Source organism: Brachyhypopomus gauderio, chromosome 1 (assembly GCF_052324685.1).
Source record: "Brachyhypopomus gauderio isolate BG-103 chromosome 1, BGAUD_0.2, whole genome shotgun sequence".
NCBI classification, from domain to species: Eukaryota; Metazoa; Chordata; class Actinopteri; order Gymnotiformes; family Hypopomidae; genus Brachyhypopomus; species Brachyhypopomus gauderio.
Window position 1 is genome coordinate 53,751,776 of NC_135211.1, and position 19,664 is coordinate 53,771,439.

At 40.9% G+C, this 19,664-nt stretch overlaps 3 protein-coding genes across 3 annotated transcripts in view; 1 reads left to right on the top strand and 2 right to left on the bottom strand.

The window, feature by feature from the left end:
• LOC143525777 (uncharacterized) overlaps positions 1-19,664 on the bottom strand; it is a 48,073-nt gene that overhangs the window by 8,124 nt on the left and 20,285 nt on the right. The gene's annotated exons all lie outside the window — the stretch shown is intronic.
• LOC143510613 (NACHT, LRR and PYD domains-containing protein 3-like) overlaps positions 1-19,664 on the top strand; it is a 50,425-nt gene that overhangs the window by 2,587 nt on the left and 28,174 nt on the right. Inside the window, exons 3-4 of the mRNA XM_077000207.1 lie at positions 244-414; positions 16,817-16,987. Of these exons, the coding sequence (XP_076856322.1) occupies positions 244-414; positions 16,817-16,987 (342 nt within the window). The remainder of the gene's footprint in view (positions 1-243; positions 415-16,816; positions 16,988-19,664) is intronic.
• Positions 10,231-12,183, bottom strand: LOC143525816 (uncharacterized). The gene is made up of 3 exons (XM_077020179.1): positions 11,813-12,183; positions 10,854-11,346; positions 10,231-10,735 (listed from the first exon to the last, which is right to left on the bottom strand). The coding sequence occupies exons 2-3, from the start codon at positions 11,061-11,063 to the stop codon at positions 10,355-10,357; spliced, it is 591 nt and encodes a 196-aa protein (XP_076876294.1). The 5' UTR covers positions 11,064-11,346; positions 11,813-12,183; the 3' UTR covers positions 10,231-10,354.

Below are 19,664 nucleotides of genomic sequence, written 5' to 3' on the forward strand. Positions count from 1 at the left end.
TGGATACAAGACCTCACCATGTAATTCGTTTATTATAGCTCACAGGGTGACGCCTCCACAACAGTTACTGGCCTCTCTAGCGCCCCATACTGGCTGCTCTGATACTTTTTAATCTGTTCATGCAATTTATTTCATCCTATTTTTTTTACATACAGAGGATAATTTAATCAGCAGTTCAGGTTCTGGAATCCAGCATCATCTGATTGATCTGCATTTTGTACTGTATTTACTCCTCCTTTACAGACTGTCTGGCTGTGGTCTCACTGAAGAGTCCTGCAAATCTCTCACATCAGTTCTACAAACAGAAAACTCCCTGAAAGAGCTGGAGATTAATAATAATGACCTAAACGATTCAGGAGTGGAGCAGCTCTGTACTGGACTAAAGAGTTCAAACTGTAAACTGGAGATTCTCAGGTGAGTTTATTAGCTGCCAGTGGTCAAAGCATCCAGAAAAGCCATGTGAGTATTTTCATTCAGAGACAGTAGACCTGGGTAAACACTGGGTGTTCTTGGCTCAAAAGACAAATGACAAATGAAAAAGAATGAGAGAACATTAGAGAGAGAAGGGTAGAGAGACCCTACATTAAAAAGAGAAAGAAGATTTGAGTGAAAAGAGTAGAGAACCTACATTAAGTAGAAAGAGAACATTTGAGAAAGAGAAAAGAAGAGATACCCAACATTAAAGAACAACTTCACAAGATACTGACACCACTTGATAAGGTTATTTATCAGGACACTTTCATATACTGTACACATATGTAGGAGTGCTCGGATGTGTTCCTGTGGGGGATACAGGATCTGGTGTTCCTCCATAAAACCATGGGGGGGCAACAAATGGTGGGTTACCTCAAGAGGTTCCCATAGCAATGGGATAAAACTGACCATTTGTATTTTAGTTATATTAGTGTGTTTGTGTGGCATGTTTAGTCTCATTTTGCAGCTTCTTGTGTGCTGGGAAAGGTTATGCTAATAGGGTAAGAGTTCTATCACTCCCTGAGAAGGTTTGTAGACTTCACCCCAAAGGTGGCAGTCCTGTATGGAATGCACGCTGTATGCAAATGCACTCTTTTGTCTTTACCAGCAACCTGATTCCCATTGGTTAACCTGGTTTTTGTGACCGCTGTTCCTTTGAGATGCTGGGGGGGGAGAGTTTGTGGGTGCAGGGGTCTCTTGCTCTTCTTCATCCTCTTTGGGGCTCTTCTTGCTCTTCTAGGTTCTTCTCCGTGAGGCAGCCTGCACCGTTGGTATCTCTGTTTCCATTAGGTATTATTTTTACTTTAATCTAGTATGGTTATGTTCTTGTTTTATATTTTGTTGGATATTGAATAAATCTGGTTAATTGTGTAGCCACAGTCTTCCTTGATTATAGCTATAGCGGGCTAGATGAGCTCATTATTAGTATCAGTTAAAAAGTAAATCAATGCTAATACCAATTCCCTCTAAAGTATCCCATCTGCTACGCATGTTTATGATGAACCTCTGACAAAGCAGGCTATTGTTTATAGCAAGGTACTTTATAAAGTTGGTTAGGTATATTCTATAACCTATCCATACCAAGATGGCGCCACGTACGGGTGCCCTGGCATTCGGGTGCTCTTTGTTTTGTTTGTTTTTGTGCGTTATTCGTGTGTCTTCGTGCTCCTACAGTCACAAGGATCTACTTAACATCAGAACAACAACCCCTACAGGCATTCCACCAGTTTCTAGTGCCTGCTGCAGTATTAGCGCACTTTATTAACAGAAAAGTGAGATGCCGCCGAAGAGGGAAGCGAGCTGGCGTACTTGTACATGGGGGATGCGCACGCCCCTACCCGGGATTTTCCTCTCCAACGTCCACTCACTCTCCAATAAAATGAACGAGATAGTGCTGCTGATGAGAAGAAATAGCGACTTTTCCTCCTCTAGTGTGTTGTGCTTCACCGAGACGTGGCTGAACACACAGACCCCGGACTGTGCGCTCCATCTTGAGGGATTCCAGCTCCTCCGCGCGGACAGACAACGGGAACTTGCCAGAGGTAAAACGAAAGGTGGAGGAGTCTGTTTCTATATCAACAATGCTTGGTGCTCTGATGTGACAGTGATTTCCCAACACTGCTCTCCTTCTCTGGAATACATTTTCATTAACTGTAAACCGTTTTACACTCCACCGAGCGCCGATGTGCGCGAAGCTGAGCGTGCTCTGGCGGACCAGATTATGAACGTGGAGCAGTTTTTACCGGACTCCCTTGTTATAGTCCTCGGAGATTTTAACAAAGGGAAACTTAATCATGAACTACCAAGATACAAAGTTTGTCACATGTCCGACCAGAGAGGGGAACACGTTGGATCAGTGTTACACTACAGTGAGTGGTGCTTACCGTGCTGTGCCCCGTGCGGGTTTAGGACTCTCAGATCATGTCATGGTTCACCTGATCCCTGCGTACAGGCAGAGACTAAAGCTCTCTAAACCTGTCGTGAGGACATATAAAAAGTGGACCAGTGAAGCTATGGAGGAGCTATGCACGTGTTTGGACACCACAGACTGGGACATGTTCAAGGCTTCTTCAGACAGCTTAGATGAATACACAGATACCGTGACATCATATATACATTTCTGTGAAGACACCATCATTCCATCACGCCCCAGAATCACTTTTAATAACGATAAACCCTGGTTCACACCAAAACTCAGACAGCTTTGCCAGCAGAAATAGATTGCTTTCAGAGAGGGAGACAGAACCAGCTAAAGAGGTGCAAAGTATTTAGCAGGGAGGTGTTAAAGGCTAAATCCAAGTACAATGCTTGTCTGAAGCAACGGTTCTGTGCTAACGACTCTGCCACCGTATGGAGGGGGCTGAAAGAGATCACCAACTATAGGCCCAGAGCACCTCATTGTTCAGAAGATTTCAAACTGGCTAACAACCTTAACGACTTCTATTCACGTTTTGAAGTCATGGATTCACACCCCCCATCCTCCACCCCCCACACCACAAATACACTCAATCACTTTGGATTGCCCACCTGTCCCCGCTGCCCTCTCAGTCCAGGAGGGGGATGTGATCAGGCTGTTTAAGACGCTACATTCAGACAAGGCTTCGGGCCCTGGAGTCATGCCATGTCCCAGCCTGTTTTAAGTGCTCCATCATTGTCCCTGTCCCCAAGAAACCACGCGCCACAGGACTTAATAACTACAGGCCTGTGGCCCTGACATCTGTAGTCATGAAGTCCTTTGAATGTCTGGTTTTATCCCACCTCAAGTCTATCACCAGCCCCCTTCTGGACCCCCTGCAGTTTGCCTACAGGGCCAACAGGTCCGTTGATGATGCCATAAACCTGGCCCTCCACTTTATCCATCATCTGGACTCCCCAAGAACCTACGGTAGGATCCTGTTTGTGGATTTCAGCTCTGCATTCAATACTATCCTTCCCACTCTGCTCCAGGACAAGCTCTCTCTGCTTCATTTGCCCGAGTCCACCTGCAGGTGGATCAAAGACTTCCTCACGGACCGCAGTCAGTGAGTACGACTTGGGAAGATTGTCTCGAACACACGGACTTTAAGCACAGGATCTCCCCAGGGCTGTGTACTTTCCCCTCTGCTCTTCTCCCTGTGCACCAACTGCTGCACCTCCATCCATGACTCTGTCACACTGATTAAGTTTGCGGATGACACCACCCTCATTGGACTCATCTCAGACGGTGATGAGTCTGCCTATAGGAAGGAGGTGGACCGGCTGGTGACCTGGTGTAGCAACAGCAACTTAGTGCTCAACGTCCAGAAGACAGTGGAGATGATTGTGGACTTCAGGAAAGCCAAAAACCCCCTGCCCCCCCTTATCTTTATCGATACCCCCATCACCACTGTGGACTATTCCCGGTTCCTTGGTACCACCATCACCCAGGACCTCAAGTGGGAGCTGAACATCAGCTCCCTCATCAAGAAGGCCCAGCAAAGAATGTACTTTCTGTAGCAGCTGAGGAAAGCCAAACTGCCGGCCCAGCTGATGGTACAGTTCTACACGGCCATCATTGAGTCCATCCTCAGCTCCTCCATCACGGTGTGGTATACCGGGGCCGCTGTCAAAGACAGACAAAGGCTGCAGCACATTGTGCGCACCGCTGAGAAGGTGATAGGCTGCAGCCTCCCATCTCTCTAAGAACTGTAAATCTCCAGGACAGTGGGGAGAGCGGATCGGATCATAGCAGATCCTTCTCACCCCGCACACGGACTATTTGATCCACTCCCCTCGGGTAGGAGGCTTCGGTCCATTCGGACCAGAACCTCCCGCCACAGGAACAGTTTCTTTCCCTCTGCCCTTGGAATCAAGAACAGTATATAATCATGTCACCTATCTCTTACAACCTTGCCTCGGTCACTTTACTTGGAATGCACTACTCCACATGTACTGCTGTATACTGTATAGTACTGTTGTTGTACATTGTCCTCTGTATTTTTATTCATTTTATTCATTCTGTTTATATGTTTTTATGTTGCACCTTCGTGCCGAAGCAAATTCCTAGTCTGTGAACCCTGTTCATTGACAATGGCAATAAAACTTTTTCTGATTTTGATTCTAACCTGCACTGATCTATTTTTTTAAGATAAGATAAATCTTTATTGTCATTGCCACTTTTTCAAGAACAACAAAATTGCAGAAGTGAGTTCTTTTAGATTCTTACCAACTATAATTTGGAGTCAGATATTTAAGTTTTATGCACGTCAATCCTTTTTCTGCACCTATTTCCATCCTTGGTTGTAGGCAAGCAGGTAGGTTAGTTAAATCTCATAAATAAAACCCCTACACATATGACGAGACAATTTCACACTTGAAGTTTTCTTCATTAATTCATGCCACACACACACACACACACACACACACACACACTCCTACATAGAGCCTGCAGAAACACACAGCCTGTAAAACAGCTCTGCCCCAAGTGTCTTATTAATGTTCCAAATCCAGACGTCCACATCCACACTACTGTGAAAGAAAATGTGGCAATATATTTTCATTTCTTTTACACTTATGACAAATATTCCAATATTTAAATGACATGTTATGAAAAATCTTTTCAATGCTTGTGCACACACATTTGACTACATTATATCAAAGTTCAGAGCTAAGCAGTTTAGTATTATTAGGTTAATTATTGTGGCGTGTCATGGAAATTTTCTGAAAATGGATGAGGACTCAGACGTGGTTAAAATGATTAATTTATTAAAATATATGAAGATATAAAAACATTAAAAAGGACAAAAGACAGACACAAACATGAGAGTCTCGTCTAGAACAAGAACTCTGAAAGCAAGGGGGCAGTCCCCCTGCTTATATACAATCCTAAACACAATTCAGCAGTTCTAGTAAGCAGATTATGTTAAGCACAGCATGTTCCAAAACACAGGCGCCCAGCAGGCTACTTTGTCTCAAATATGTGTATCTCCTAATATGGACTTCCCTAGGTTTTAGCGCAAGCATTGAACGTAGAGAAAGCTAGGTTTCTCTCTTGTCATGAAGTGCTTTGAGCGACTGGTCCTGGCACAACTGAAGGACTGTCTCCCACCCACACTGGACTCACATCAATTTGCATACCACAGCAACAGGAGCACGGAAGATGCTGTCTCCATTGCACTCCACTCAGTGTTTTCACATCTGGACAGTAGCAATACATATGCACGAATGCTGTTTGTTGATTTTAGCTCAGCATTTAATACAGTTATCCCTGCAAAGTTAGTCACTAAACTTGGCGATCTGGGAATTGACTCTTCCCTCTGTCACTGGATTAAAGACTTTCTGACCAACAGGCCCCAGCATGTTAGATCAGGTCATACTTACTCAACCACCATCTCACTCAACACAGGTGTACCACAAGGTTGTGTGCTGAGTCCATTCCTCTACTCCCTCTTCACTCATGACTGCAGGACTGTTCATGATTCCAACTGCATGATCAAGTTTGCTGATGACACCACAGTGATCGGCCTCATCAGTAACAATGATGAGACAGCCTACAGGGAAGAAGTAGAGCACCTGTCTATGTGGTGTGCTGATAATAACCTGCTCCTTAACACCACCAAAAAAAAGAGATCATTGTGGACTTCAGGAAGGGAAAAGGTGATGCACACGACCCAATCTATATTAGTGGGATGGCTGTTGAACGCGTCACCAATTTTAAATTCCTGGGGATACACATATCTGAGGATTTGTCCTGGACCACCAACACCTCCAGCCTGGTCAAGAAGGCTCACCAGCGACTTTTTTACTTGAGGACTTTAAAGAAAGAGCACCTGTCTTCAGAGATCCTGTGAATTTCTACCGTTGTGCGATAGAGAGCATCCTGTCCAACTGTATCATCGTCTGGTATGGGAATTGCACTGTTGCTGAACGCAAGGCAATACAGCGTGTGGTGAAAACAGCACAAAGGATCACAGGGACTGCACTTCCATCAGCTGAGGATATCCAGAAGAAACGCTGTCAAAAAGTATTCTTAAGGACTCCTCTCACCCTGCTCACACGCTTTTTACTCTCTTGCCCAGCAGGCACTTCAGGAGCCTCCGGACCAGGACAACCAGAATGAGGAACAAATTTTTCCCCAGAGCTGTCTCGTTACTGAACTCTGCTCACAACTAACATACACATACATCAATATTCTATATGGACTATTACACTCCCAAGTAATACATGCACACACATCTGGTTGCTGATTTTGTTTGCACTACTCCTCTGTACTTTGATGCACCTTTTACAACATTGTAAATTGTATTTATTCATAATTCTTATATTCTGTACATACATGTAATATACATATAGATATTCTTGTAATTATTCCATCTGTATATCATGTCTATATTGTTAAATACCCATCTATATTATGTTTATAGAACCTCAACACATTTACACCAAATTCAGTTTTCAAATAGTTTATATAATATATACCAAATTCTATAATTGTAAATCTATGTAGATTGTATATATTGTACATTTTGCACTTGCTACTTTATTGCACTTCTGGTTAGATGCTAAACTACATTTCGTTGCATTGTACTTGTACATATGTTATGACAATAAAGTTGAATCTAATCTAATCTAATCTAAATGACCCAAGTATCGTAGACTAGTGACAACCAGTTAACAAAGTGTTCTTAACCTTTGCACTCTCCCTGACCTGATAATATGAATATAATATGAACTAAACATGGTTACACTGAATCACACTACTTTATTTTTGTAGTCCTTTTGCTTAATCAGAATGACATTTACTAAATCATAAAGTTTATAATGATCTTTTATAATCTAAATGACATGACCTAATCAAGAATGACATAATTTCTGTCACAGGCGGGTGTTTGGTGGTGTAGGATTATAGGTGAGGAATGAATACGAGACCTCACCATGTCAGTAGTTTATTATAAAGCACAGGGTGAAGCCTCCACTACAGTTACTGACCTCTGCTTTGATACTTTTTAATCTGTTCATGAGATTAATTTCATCCTATTTTACAAGATACTGTGATGTGGGGTACATACAGTTGTGATCAAATTTATTCAACCCCCACTGAAATAAAGTGTTTTGGCCAGTTTGACATTGATTTTGATCATTTCAGTCATCTTATTTACAATTATATCAAAGAGGCACTTATAAATTAGACAAACATAACATAATATTTATGATGGAATAACCACAAATGTCTTTACTGTGCTCACATCATTATCAGTTTTATTCAACCCCCTAGTGACATTATTTTTTAGTACTTAGTACAACATCCTTTTCCAGTTATGACAGCTTTCAAGCGTGAAGCATAGCTTGACACAAGTGTCTTGCAGCGACCTATGGGTATCTTAGCCCATTCTTCATGGAGCAAAAGCCTCCAGTTCAGTCACATTCTTACGCTTGCGCACTGCAACTGCCTTCTTTAGGTCCCACCAGAGGTTCTCAATTGGATTTAAGTCTGGTGATTGCGATGGCCACTCTAGAATGTTCCAGCCTTTCATGTTCAACCATGCTCTAGTGGACTTGGATGTGTGCTTCGGATCATTGTCCTGTTGGAAGGTCCAACGTCTTCCAAGCCGCAGGTTTGTGACTGACTCCATCACATTTTCCTCCAAGATCTCCTGGTACTGAAGGGAATTCATGGTACCCTGCACACGTTGAAGCTTTCCTGTACCATTAGAAGCAAAACAGCCCCAAAGCATAATTGACCCCCCGCCATGCTTCACATTAGGCAAGGTGTTCTTTTGTTCATAAGCCTGGTTCTTCCTTCTCCAAACATAGCGCTGGTCCATTGTCCCAAACAGTTCTAATTTAGTTTCATCTGACCACAGTACACTGTTCCAAAACCTTTGTGGCTTGTCCACATGACTTTTGGCATACTGCAGTCGACTTTTCTTGTTCTTTGGAGTCAGCAAGGGGGTGCGTCTGGGCGTTCTGGCATGGAGGTCTTCGTTATGCAGTGCGTGCCTTATTGTCTGAGCTGAAACTTCAGTGCCCACATCTGACAGGTCTTTATTCAGTTCCTTAGCAGTCACGCGGGGATTTTTCTCCACATTACGCTTCAGGTAGCGCACAGCAGTCGCGGTCAGGATCTTCTTTCTGCCACGACCAGGTAACGTTTCCACTGTGCCCTTTAACTTGAACTTGTGAATGATACTTCCGATAGTGTCTCTTGGAATATTTAACAACTTCGCAATCTTTTTATATCCATTGCCATTCTTGTGAAGAGCAATAACCTCTTCTCTTGTCTTCTGGGACCATTCTCTTGCCTTCACCATGCTTGGAAACACACCAGTAGATGTCTAGAAGGAGCTGAGTATCACAGTCCTTTTAAATCTGCCTAATTGGTGCTTATCATGCTTGATTGCTGCTCGTTGACATCCACAGATGTTTTCAATACCTGATGGAAAACACTGGAATGAACCTCTGTTCTTAGGAGTGGTAGTCGTAAAGGGGTTGAATAATTGTGTCAATGAAGAAATCACAAAAAGGCCATTTAATACTTTATGACAAAAAAATTGATGCTATCTTAGTTGCATTTAGTTCTTTAACAAGTCCTTGTAAGATTTCATTATGAACACAATTACAAATGTGCACTGAATTCCATAAAACCCTTCGCAGCATTGGGGGTTGAATAAATTTGATCACAACTGTATTAGTCACAAACGCACACAGACTTAACACTGGGAAGGCCAACGCTACGAAAAAAGTCGCAAGGAAAATCAGCCGCCGAGTAGCCCACTTCCCCGCTGTGAAGAGATTAGTGCCCTTTGTCTTGCTAAAGATATGTGCGTGTTTGAAGCGCCGACCCCCGCTCTCCTTTGCAAGGAAATTCAGCATGGCCAGTGCATCTGTATATCACAGCTCCAAGAAGCAATTCAAAAGTTACAATCTATCTTTCTTTATAGCGCGAAGATAATTATTCATATGCTGAATAGGAGGAGTTTCGCAGGCAAAACGCGCAGACCCCCGCTCTCCTTTCCACAGAAAACCAGCTTATCTGTATATCACAGCTTCAAGAAGCAATTCGAAAGTTACAACCCGTGAAACTATCTTTTTTTTATAGCGCGAAGGTAATTATTCCTATGATGAATAGGAATTAATCTTTTGGTTTGAATCTCGCTAAACATTCTAACTGAAATAAATCTTCGCGATAAAGAATAAACGTTGTATTTGTAGTAGGCGTACGTGCTGTGCAATTTTCTCAAGGCAAACCAGACACAGACTAGCCAGTTTTATATGTTTCATTCGCATTTTATGCTTACTTCATCGCACTAAAGAATAAACTACAATAATGTGCATGTAGTAGGCATACGTGTTGTGCGATTTTCACAAGGCAAAAGCGCCGACCACCGCTCCATTTCCAAGGAAATTCAGCCTGGCCAGTTCATCTGTATATCACAGCTTCAAGAAGAATAAACAATCCATTTGTAGTAAGCATACGTGTTATGTGATTTTGTATGTGTTTCATATGTTTTTTATGCTTACACTAAAGAATAAACAATGCGTTGGCGGTACGTGTAGTGCGATGGCAAATTCACAGAATCGTGCTGCAGAGTAAACATATATACATTTTGAATCCACTACAAACTTGTAAGATACCAGTCAATCTGTGTACCTATATTTTTTGTAATGTAACATACTTGCACATTGTGTTAGAGTTTGAGTATATACGCGATTTACAGAAATAATGCCGGTAATAGAACCGTTGTAAAAGTTTTATACATACACACACACACACACCCCACCCAGTAATAACAACAATAAAGATATTCTTGCCTTAGCAATGACAGGGTAAAACAAATGTGTGATGCAGAACAACAATATTTTTATTAGAAAAATAGAAATCTCATTTGAAATACAGCCAAGTGCGCTTTGAGCATCCCGCAAGCTAACAGTTGCTACATATCCATGGCCCATCCTTTCTACATTTTCGACAGGTGTACTTGGCGCACACAGCACACCGCTCCGAGCTGTGATTCCTGTTGCAGTGTATCTGCACCTGGCACTGCGTCGTCTTTCCAGGAGCAGGTGGAGGTCGTTGCTTTTTCGCCATTGTCTTTTCCTGTAAGAATCGACGCCGAAGTTCCTCAGCAAGAGCATGTAAAAAGTCTCTTCTGCTCTCCGTGGACCTCGTGCATGTCGTATACAAAACATGTGCATTCATCGCTGCCAAGTCCAGCATGTTGTAGAACACTGCAACAGGCCACCTGCGTGTTCCTGCGCGGACCGTATACCCACGCACCTTCTGGTCCATGATCTCCACACCGCACTGCAAAGAAGAAACATAAAAAGGTTATGTTACATTATAAACATTATAATCATTTTGTCTGACATATATGACATAAAAATTCAATAATGTGACATTATTTATCATCATATACGCATACCTTCATGCTGTTGTAGTCCGTGATCGTGTTTGGTTTCCTTTTGCGGCCTTCGGAGATCGTGACTTGTTTGTGCATTGTGCTGAGAATGCAGACTGCCTTGTTTTTTTTTGGAGCATACGCTGTCAGTATGGCACTTCCTGATGTGTACACATGTGTGGAGAATTCCTCACGTCCCTTGGTGTACACGTTCCGCACGGGTGTCCTTGTCATCGAAGCGCAAGTACCGCATGATTTCTTTGTAGCGGTCACGCGACATCGTGTCCTTGATTGCAGGCACAGCGTATTTCTTAGACCAACAATCGGCCACCGCTCCAACCGGGCAGAGTATTGCCCGCAGAAAAAGCACTGCGATGAAAGCCATCAACTCGCTGACAGACAGGTTCCAGCTCTGATCCGCTCTGTGGGCTTCATGGACCGTGCAGTGTGTGATTGTCCTCAGCATCTCTATGTCGATCAAACACAGAAAGCTCTGCAACCTGCTTGTGATTCTGCGCTGTAGAAGTAAAATAAAAATCATATCACTTGTATGTAAAAAAATAGGAAATATAAAATAATTTTTTTTTTTCATCTTTACATCTACAAAAGAGGAAATATAGTTGGCCATCCGTGATAACATTACTTATATGTAAAAAAAGAAGAGGAAATATAATATAAATATATTTATAAAATATAACAAAGAGGAAATATAGCTGGCCAAATTCAGTTCAATGCTTTTTCCTATGTACATCCGTGATAACATTACTTATATGTAAAAAAAAAGAGGAAATATAATATAAATATATTTATAAAATATAACAAAGAGGAAATATAGCTGGCCAAATTCAATTCAATGTTTTTTCCTATGCACTACACTACAACATGCACTACAGTTTCATCTATACAAAAGAGGAAATATAGCTGGCAAAATTCACCTCTGTACTTTTCTTGTATACATCTACGAAAAGAGTTTTTTACATTACCTTGGCATGCTCTGTAGGTCCTGCGGTCTCACTGAACGTAAAAGTGGTGCTGCCGTGTCCAAGACTTCTTACAACATCAGTCTTTTCCCAAGCGGTTCCATCTTTTGCGTTTATGTTCGTTGCAGGCTTACTGACATCCTTAGCAACAGCTTCTTTCGTGGAGGGCTACGGTTTTCTTCATCCGATTGTCCACTCGTATCTGCGCCAGTTGAAAGTGCCAGATCGGAGTCTTCAGCACTAAAACAAAGTTCCTCTCCTCCGTCGGAATCATAGTCATCCATTGCGTTCAGAAGAGCCAAAGCTTGCAAAGGAGTGTAAATCCTCTTGTGTGCCATCGTAGTGTCCGTGTCTTCCTCGCAGAACAAGAAAAATATATGAAATGACTCACCTGTGTTTGTGTATCCGTTTTTATCCCAGCTTGGAGAAGACCACACCCCACCCATCTTCAACAAGTGTAAATTGTGAACCTTCACGGCGGCTGATGCAAAGGCGCTAATGACATGCGTATCGATACCCGCTAATCACTAACCGATACTTGCGCATTTCCATTTCTTTATATCTGATGGATGAATAGATGTATAGATGAATGGATAATCAGTCAGTCTCTGAGTTAAAATTTAATTTAATTGTTCTGTAATTATCTGGAATTAGGTGGAAAAACAAAATTGATATGGCTAGAATTTTTATATAAGTAGTGCTGTTTCATAAAAGCAGAACAACATAAATAACATGTAGGCTACAATGCCTATATTTGACTTTCTCTAAATATCTATATACAGATAGAATATATATAATTTTTATGATATTTCAGAGATTATTTTGTGGCATTTCCTGTCTATGTAGCAGTGCAAATTATATATATTCTCTACCTGTAAATTAGTGCTGTTTCGTAACGGACGAATTGCAGAAATAACATGCATACAATGTTTGATTCTGTCTAAATATCTAGATACGGATAGAATATATATAATTTGTACTGATTGATTTCGATTTTTACTTAATTTTAGATAATACTTGGATAGTATAAAACAAATAACTTCTAGCACATACGCCTACTACAAGTACAACGTTTATTCTTTAGCGCGAAGATTTATTTCAGTTAGAATGTTCAGCGCGGGGTCGGCGCTTCAAAGGAAGCGTAAAATACGTATGAAACACATATAAAATGGGCTAGTCATTGTCTGGTTTGCCTTGTGAAAATCACACAACACGTATGCCTACTACAAATACAACGTTTATTCTTTAGTGCGAAGAAGTAAGCATGAAATGTTTTTGAAACACATAAAATGGGCTAGTCAGTGTCTGGTTTGCCTTGTGAAAATCGCACAACACGTATGCCTACAACGAGCACATTATTGTAGTTTATTCTTTAGTGCGATGAAGTAAGCATACAATGCGTATGAAACACATAAAATTGGCTAGTCAGTGTCTGGTTTGCCTTGTGAAAATCGCACAGCACGTACGCCTACTACAAATACAACGTTTATTCTTTATCGCGAAGATTTATTTCAGTTAGAATGTTTAGCGAGATTCAAACCAAAAGATTAATTCCTATTCATCATAGGAATAATTACCTTCGCGCTATAAAAAAAAGATAGTTTCACGGGTTGTAACTTTCGAATTGCTTCTTGAAGCTGTGATATACAGATAAGCTGGTTTTCTGTGGAAAGGAGAGCGGGGGTCTGCGCGGTTTGCCTGCGAAACTCCTCGTACTTTTAGCCATATTAGTGTTTGACCTGCTGCCTCAGTGCTCCGCATTTGCATAATAAAAGGATGGCTAATTGCTAGCAAGAAGGAGGGGTGATGTCCTGGAGATCCTGAAATTTCAGTCTTGCTAGTGTTAAACACACTTTGTTTATTGAAGTAAATGGAGGCAACAACTGGGCAGAGGGATCCAGAGGTAATCCAAAGACAATGTAAAAAAAAAGCAATCCAGGGGGGGTATTCCATGAAGCGAGCTAACTCAGTAAGCAGGGCTTTTTAAGACAAGCCTGGCTCATTATGCTCAAATTTGGTTCCACGAAAGAGGCTATACTTAGGCCTCGCTCAGTTACTAGAGCAACATATACATTTGTACAAACCCCGTCAGTGATTGAAAAAATAAAATGTGGCCCGTCATCATTTCTTTTTGAGTACCCCTGGTATATACGGTCTCTGGTTCTATCCATTAAATTGCTGTGAATGTAGCATATCATATGTTTATACATTTAATTAAGTACTGTAATTATTAGTTTGGAATTATTGCAGGTTATTATTAAAATTTTATAATTATATTTTCAAATGCAATTTATATTTAGATATTCAGAGTACATATTCAATGTTAATCAGTGAGGTTTCTGCACATTTCAATGTATTGGTTTAATCTTAAATTCAGGTCAGTGTAAAATGGAATACAGTGTCTAATCGCAGTTATGGTCCACAAACATACATAAACTCTATATCACAAAAAATATATTTTTGTACCTGAGTATTAATAATAAATAATGAGTAATTTAGGTAAAGATACTTTTAGGTATATATTTATCCGCAAACTTCCTCGTTTGTCTTCAAATTATTAGCAAATCAAATCACTCCGCAATTCACATATGTTCAGTATAAATAATGTCAATGTGTGGTTAACTTAATGGTGCAAAAAGGAAATGGATACAGACAACTTTACCAAGATTTTCATACAGGTGATACATACAATCCAAAATGTAGGCTATAGAAAGAGCAGCTAACAGTGAAGGCTGATTGACCATGGCATGCCCCTTTGTAGAAAATCCAGAGCATTCATGCTACCAGCTCCAAGGTCATTCCAGGACAGGACAGATCCACTGGGCTTTTGTTGGGAATTTTCTTCTCTGGACCCAGACGGGCCCCAACACCGCCCCGATGAACCGACTGGTTTTTGACTGAGTGGTCCAAGCAAAGTCTTGACAACAAAACTTCTTTTAAAATGATTTATATAGAATATAATTGAATGCAATATAATAGAAGTATACATGGTACAAACTCTTCAGTGCACTGGTGCTAGTTTGCCTAGGAATCTACCTAACCCAAGTGGATCTCAGCAGTGTCCAAGCGAAAAGCCTGTCGTGCTGGGCGATGTCCTCTCTTTCATACTCCCTGTCCATAAGTTTCGATTTGTTAAGTTTCGATAACTCCCCAATCCTGGCTGCTCTCCATGGAAATTCACCTGCTCCTCTTCTCCCAGCCTGTGTGCCTGGTTATCTAAAAACTGCTTGCTACACATCCTGCACTGAATAGGCTCCTTCTGTTCTCCTCAAGGCCACTGAGGCCTCCTTACTCCTGCTTTCCCACAGTCTTCCTGAAAAACACTAAATTGACACATCAAGTTATTAGCCTTTAATTTTCTTTTTCCAACACTTTCCGGAAGACTACTTATTTGAGCGCTGCAGGTTCAGAAGACACAGTATTATATATCTCTGTAAATTATTGGGGCCATATATTGAGAAGACCACTAGACGTAGTAAAGCTCTTACCAAACCCCAAACGGTCTGTATCGCTTTGCGCTTCTTTGCCAGTGGTGCATTTCTGTACAGCGTTGGGGATGCAGAACATCTTAGTAAGGCAAAGATCTGCCGTGAAATTCAAAAGGTTTGCCTTGTGCTTAAGCACTTCCTTAATATATTAATCAAAATCCAGAATGATGGGGCGTCTGCTGTTTTGCTCTAAAGCAGCGTTTCTCAGTGTGGGGCGCGAGCAATTGGAAGAAATGAAATGAAAGAGACCTGTTTTTGCATATGCCCCGAATGTTTAAAATGATTGCGGAACACCGCGAACCATGGCTAGATTCGTCTCTTTAAAGAATCTTTACTGGCCCCGCTCAACAAATTGCACAAATTACGTTCGCCACACCCACCCTCCCCCTCCCGCTCAAAAAATTATGTTCGCCCCCCCCAACAAATTACGTTCGCAATTTAAAACTTGCATTTGTATTTTATTACCATTTTGGTGGTGGGGCATGGAATTTCCCCATCTTCTGAGGTGGGGGATGATTGAAAAAGTTTGAGAACCACTGCTCTAAAGCAAGGTCTTCTGCAGGAGTGAGGGCTGCTACAGGAGGCCCACCACCAGTAGCAGCAGTAGCAGTTTTCTTTCTGGTTGCTAAAATATTTTATACAGTTATTTAATATGGTGTTTTACCTTTTCCTGCACATTAGACTAATCAACTGTACTTACCATTCTGGAGTATATTTTTATATTTCACCTTGACCTGCTGCCACGTTCTCTTTACCCCGCTCATGTTACTTCTAACTCAGGAAATGATTAATTAACATTATTAATTTACTTTTAAAATGGTAATGAATGGATTAAATTATGTCTGCATTATTCTCCCAGGCAGCTTCTCTGACTTTATGAATACAGGACGTGTTGCCTTTCTTCGTAATAATGTCTTTATATTCCTCATACAGACGTATAAGTAGATCCTGTTCAGCAGAAGAAGAAAAAAAGCTGCTCGTTCCTTCAGCTCTTTCGACATTTTCTTGCCTTTTCGAATATTGATTAATGATGCTGTTTAAATACTGTGTGCACGCGCATGATCGTCGATTACAAAAGCCAGGCTTGAATTAGCAGGAACAGGTTGCCTCTGGATTTCGTTAGTAGAACAAAACTAGATGGAAGATAAATGTTTGGCTAACTCAAACGAGGCTCACTCTAATAAGCGCAGCTTTCATGAACGAACCACAAAGCGAATAGAATGCAGGAAATAAAACGCTTGGTATGCTTTCAAAATGTTGGCAATACTTCGCAAAGAGTTTAGTGAGTGTCCTGATATATATAATAGCCTATGATGAGTAATAGTTCACAACCAGGTGTGAACTATTACTGAGGGGAGGAGGAACGGGTCAGACGATGTGGGGAATTCTGGGAGTTGTAGTCTCCAAGGTTGAGCTGCATGACAGATACAGAGGATAATTTAATAAGCAGTTCATATTCTGGAATCCAGCATCATCTGATTGATCTGTATTTTGTACTGTATTTACTCCTCCTTTACAGACTGTCCCACTGTGGTCTCACTGAGGAGTCTTGCAAATCTCTTACATCAGTTCTACAAACAGAAAACTCACTGAAAGAGCTGGAGATTAATAATAATGACCTAAAAGATTCAGGAGTGGAGCAGCTTTGTGCTGGACTGAAGAGTTCAAACTGTAAACTGGAGATTCTCAGGTGAGTTTTCTGTCAATTTATTCTAGAAGGCAAACGGTAAAGTGTGGTGACACTACAATGTTTTAATGAATATTAAGATAAGATAAAGATTTATGTCCTTTTAAAAATTCAATTTCCTTTTTAAAATAATACATTTCCTTTGAGTACAGTATTAAAAATACTAGCACACAAGGCAATGCAAGTGTAACCCTGCGTTGTGTCTCTGCATTGTGTTAGTCTGGCTGAATGGAGATTCAGATCCCGGTCGATTTAAACAGTTCTCTTTATTTTTGCTGGTGACTGATCTGTATAAGCAAACAAATGAAACAAAATCTGACGACTTTAGTAAATGTGTAGCCTGCGTGGCGCTCTCCCTCAGCACATGGGCCACTAGCTCTTTAGGGCGGAGAAACATACATCAAATGAAATGTACAAAAATAACAATTTACAAAGTTCACAGCTATACTACAGCTTACACACACAGGGGTGCAGATGGCACTGGGGACGGGGGGGACATGTCCCCTCCAGATTTATATTGACCCCATCCGAAATCTAGCATCTACAAGCATAAACGTATATATTGTACAGCTTGGTCCCCCTCACTTCAGAATTTCCATCTGCGCCCATGCACACACATCTACGCTCTTACTTATAATTTTTTGATTACACACCGTTTACTTATAACATTTCTAACCAATGAAAAAAATAAGTTAACGTTGGAGCCATGAATTACATACCTTCTCTTTCCTCACTTCTCAAAGACTGAGAGTGACGCAAGAATGCGCACACAAAATGGCGTCTCTTAAAGAAACAATACATAATTACAGTTCATTCAACAAAATAAAATAACTCCCCCACACAAGTAACTAGTGGTGGGACTTTAACGCGTTAATTTCGATTAATTAATTACAGGAAAATTAACGCACTAAAAAAATTAACACACTAAATGTTTCTCAGTGCACGAGTTCCAGACATACAGATTATATGGACGCACAATAAAATCATGATGGAGATCAGAGGCGGTCTTTGCATAGAGGCATTGCTAGGCAATTGCCTTGGGCCCCTCCCACTGCAGCCCACTGTAGGGCCCCCCTGACTAGCGAACTTATTTCTCGCATATTAATGTTGATGGGGCCCCTAGCTAAATTCGCCTTGAGCCCCCAAATTGCTAAGTCCGCCACTTAGCAGGCTACGCTGGTGGATGGGAAATTTAAATATAAGAAACTTCCAAATGGAAGTACAAACACAAATAGTGTTATTTACACTTTATGTAGGAAGGAGTTTATCACAGGAGCACTTCCACCCTTCGTTACCACCTCAACGCAAAACATGTTGGGGCTAACGCGCAGGTCAGTAATGATAACTTAGCTGATAAATGTATTCCTAGTACAATAGGTTGACCAAACGTCCGTATTTCCCAGGACATGTCCGTGTTTTTTTTAAAGTGAGGAACTGTCCTTTTTTAATTACCTTCATTGGACCATTAAGACTGGATTAAACTTTCGCGAGTGACCGTAGCGCGCGACTCCGCACGCGTTTATACATGACGCGTCACATTATTTGCAGTGTTGTTCGCTCTCTGTGGTCGAAGATACAAGACGCGCTGCACATTGCGTCAACTGATGCAAGTTACGAACTACCATCCAGACAGACAATGTCGAAGAAAATCCAGCAGCTGTATGATGAGGAAAGGGAAGTAAAACAGGTTATTGTGAAGAGCGCCACAAATGTGGCTCTGACTGGGGATCACTGGACCTCTGTTAGCAACAAGAATTATCTTGGTGTGACAGCTCATATTATAGATGATGAATCTATAGATGATGAAGATCCAGTCATCATCTAGACCACTTCTAGGCCACCTAAAATGGTATTAAAAACATCTTCTGATTTATTTAAATTCTTCCAATATCCTGAGCAAAACTCCCAAAATTAAACAACATTTTTGGTCAGAATTTCCACTGTTCTGAACTGTATTCTGCACTCATCTATTGGTCTGTGTAGTAGAATAAACTGGTTGAAAAATAAACAAGATGTTGAAGTTTATGATTATGTTCATAATTATGATTATGATTCATTCATCATTCAAACTTAAATTAATATTTCTCATGTTAAATACTGAAATGAGATTAAAATGCGATTAATTTCAATTAATTAATTACAAAGCTTCTGATTAATTTTTTTTATCGCATCCCACCCCTACAAGTAACACAAATATGTACAAAATGCTGGAACGTATTTGTTATACCCAATCAGGATTTGGTGGGATTTTAAACCATCAAAAGGTTTAATTTCACCTCTGTAACACAAGACAATTTCACACTTTTTTATGAAGTTTTCTTCCTTAAACCATTCCAAATATTTTCTATTAAAATTAACTACATGAACTACAATTCATTGACTGACCACATTTTGGAGAGAAATTTGTGATGCATAAGCAGATTTTCAGAATCTCCTAGAGAAATGTAACACTCTAAAAAGATTCAGATGAGTCCTTGTCCACATGTACATGTGCGTATTTATGGAAACACACACACTCCTACACAGAGCTGAACACACACACACACACACACACACACACACACACACTCCTATATAGAGCCTGCAGAAAGACACTACCTGTTTTTACCTGTAAAACAGCACTGCCGTTTAATCTCCAGACACATAATGGAGACAAAGAAAATTTTTTGATGCATAAGCA

Bases quoted from the DNA above. Each gene is read 5' to 3' on its own strand.
- LOC143525816 (XM_077020179.1), bottom strand. From the start codon at position 11,063: ATGACAAGGACACCCGTGCGGAACGTGTACACCAAGGGACGTGAGGAA. The intron at 10,736-10,853 runs GTATGCGTATAT...TCTTCTTTGCAG, and splicing joins CGGACTACAACAGCATGAAG to TGCGGTGTGGAGATCATGGA.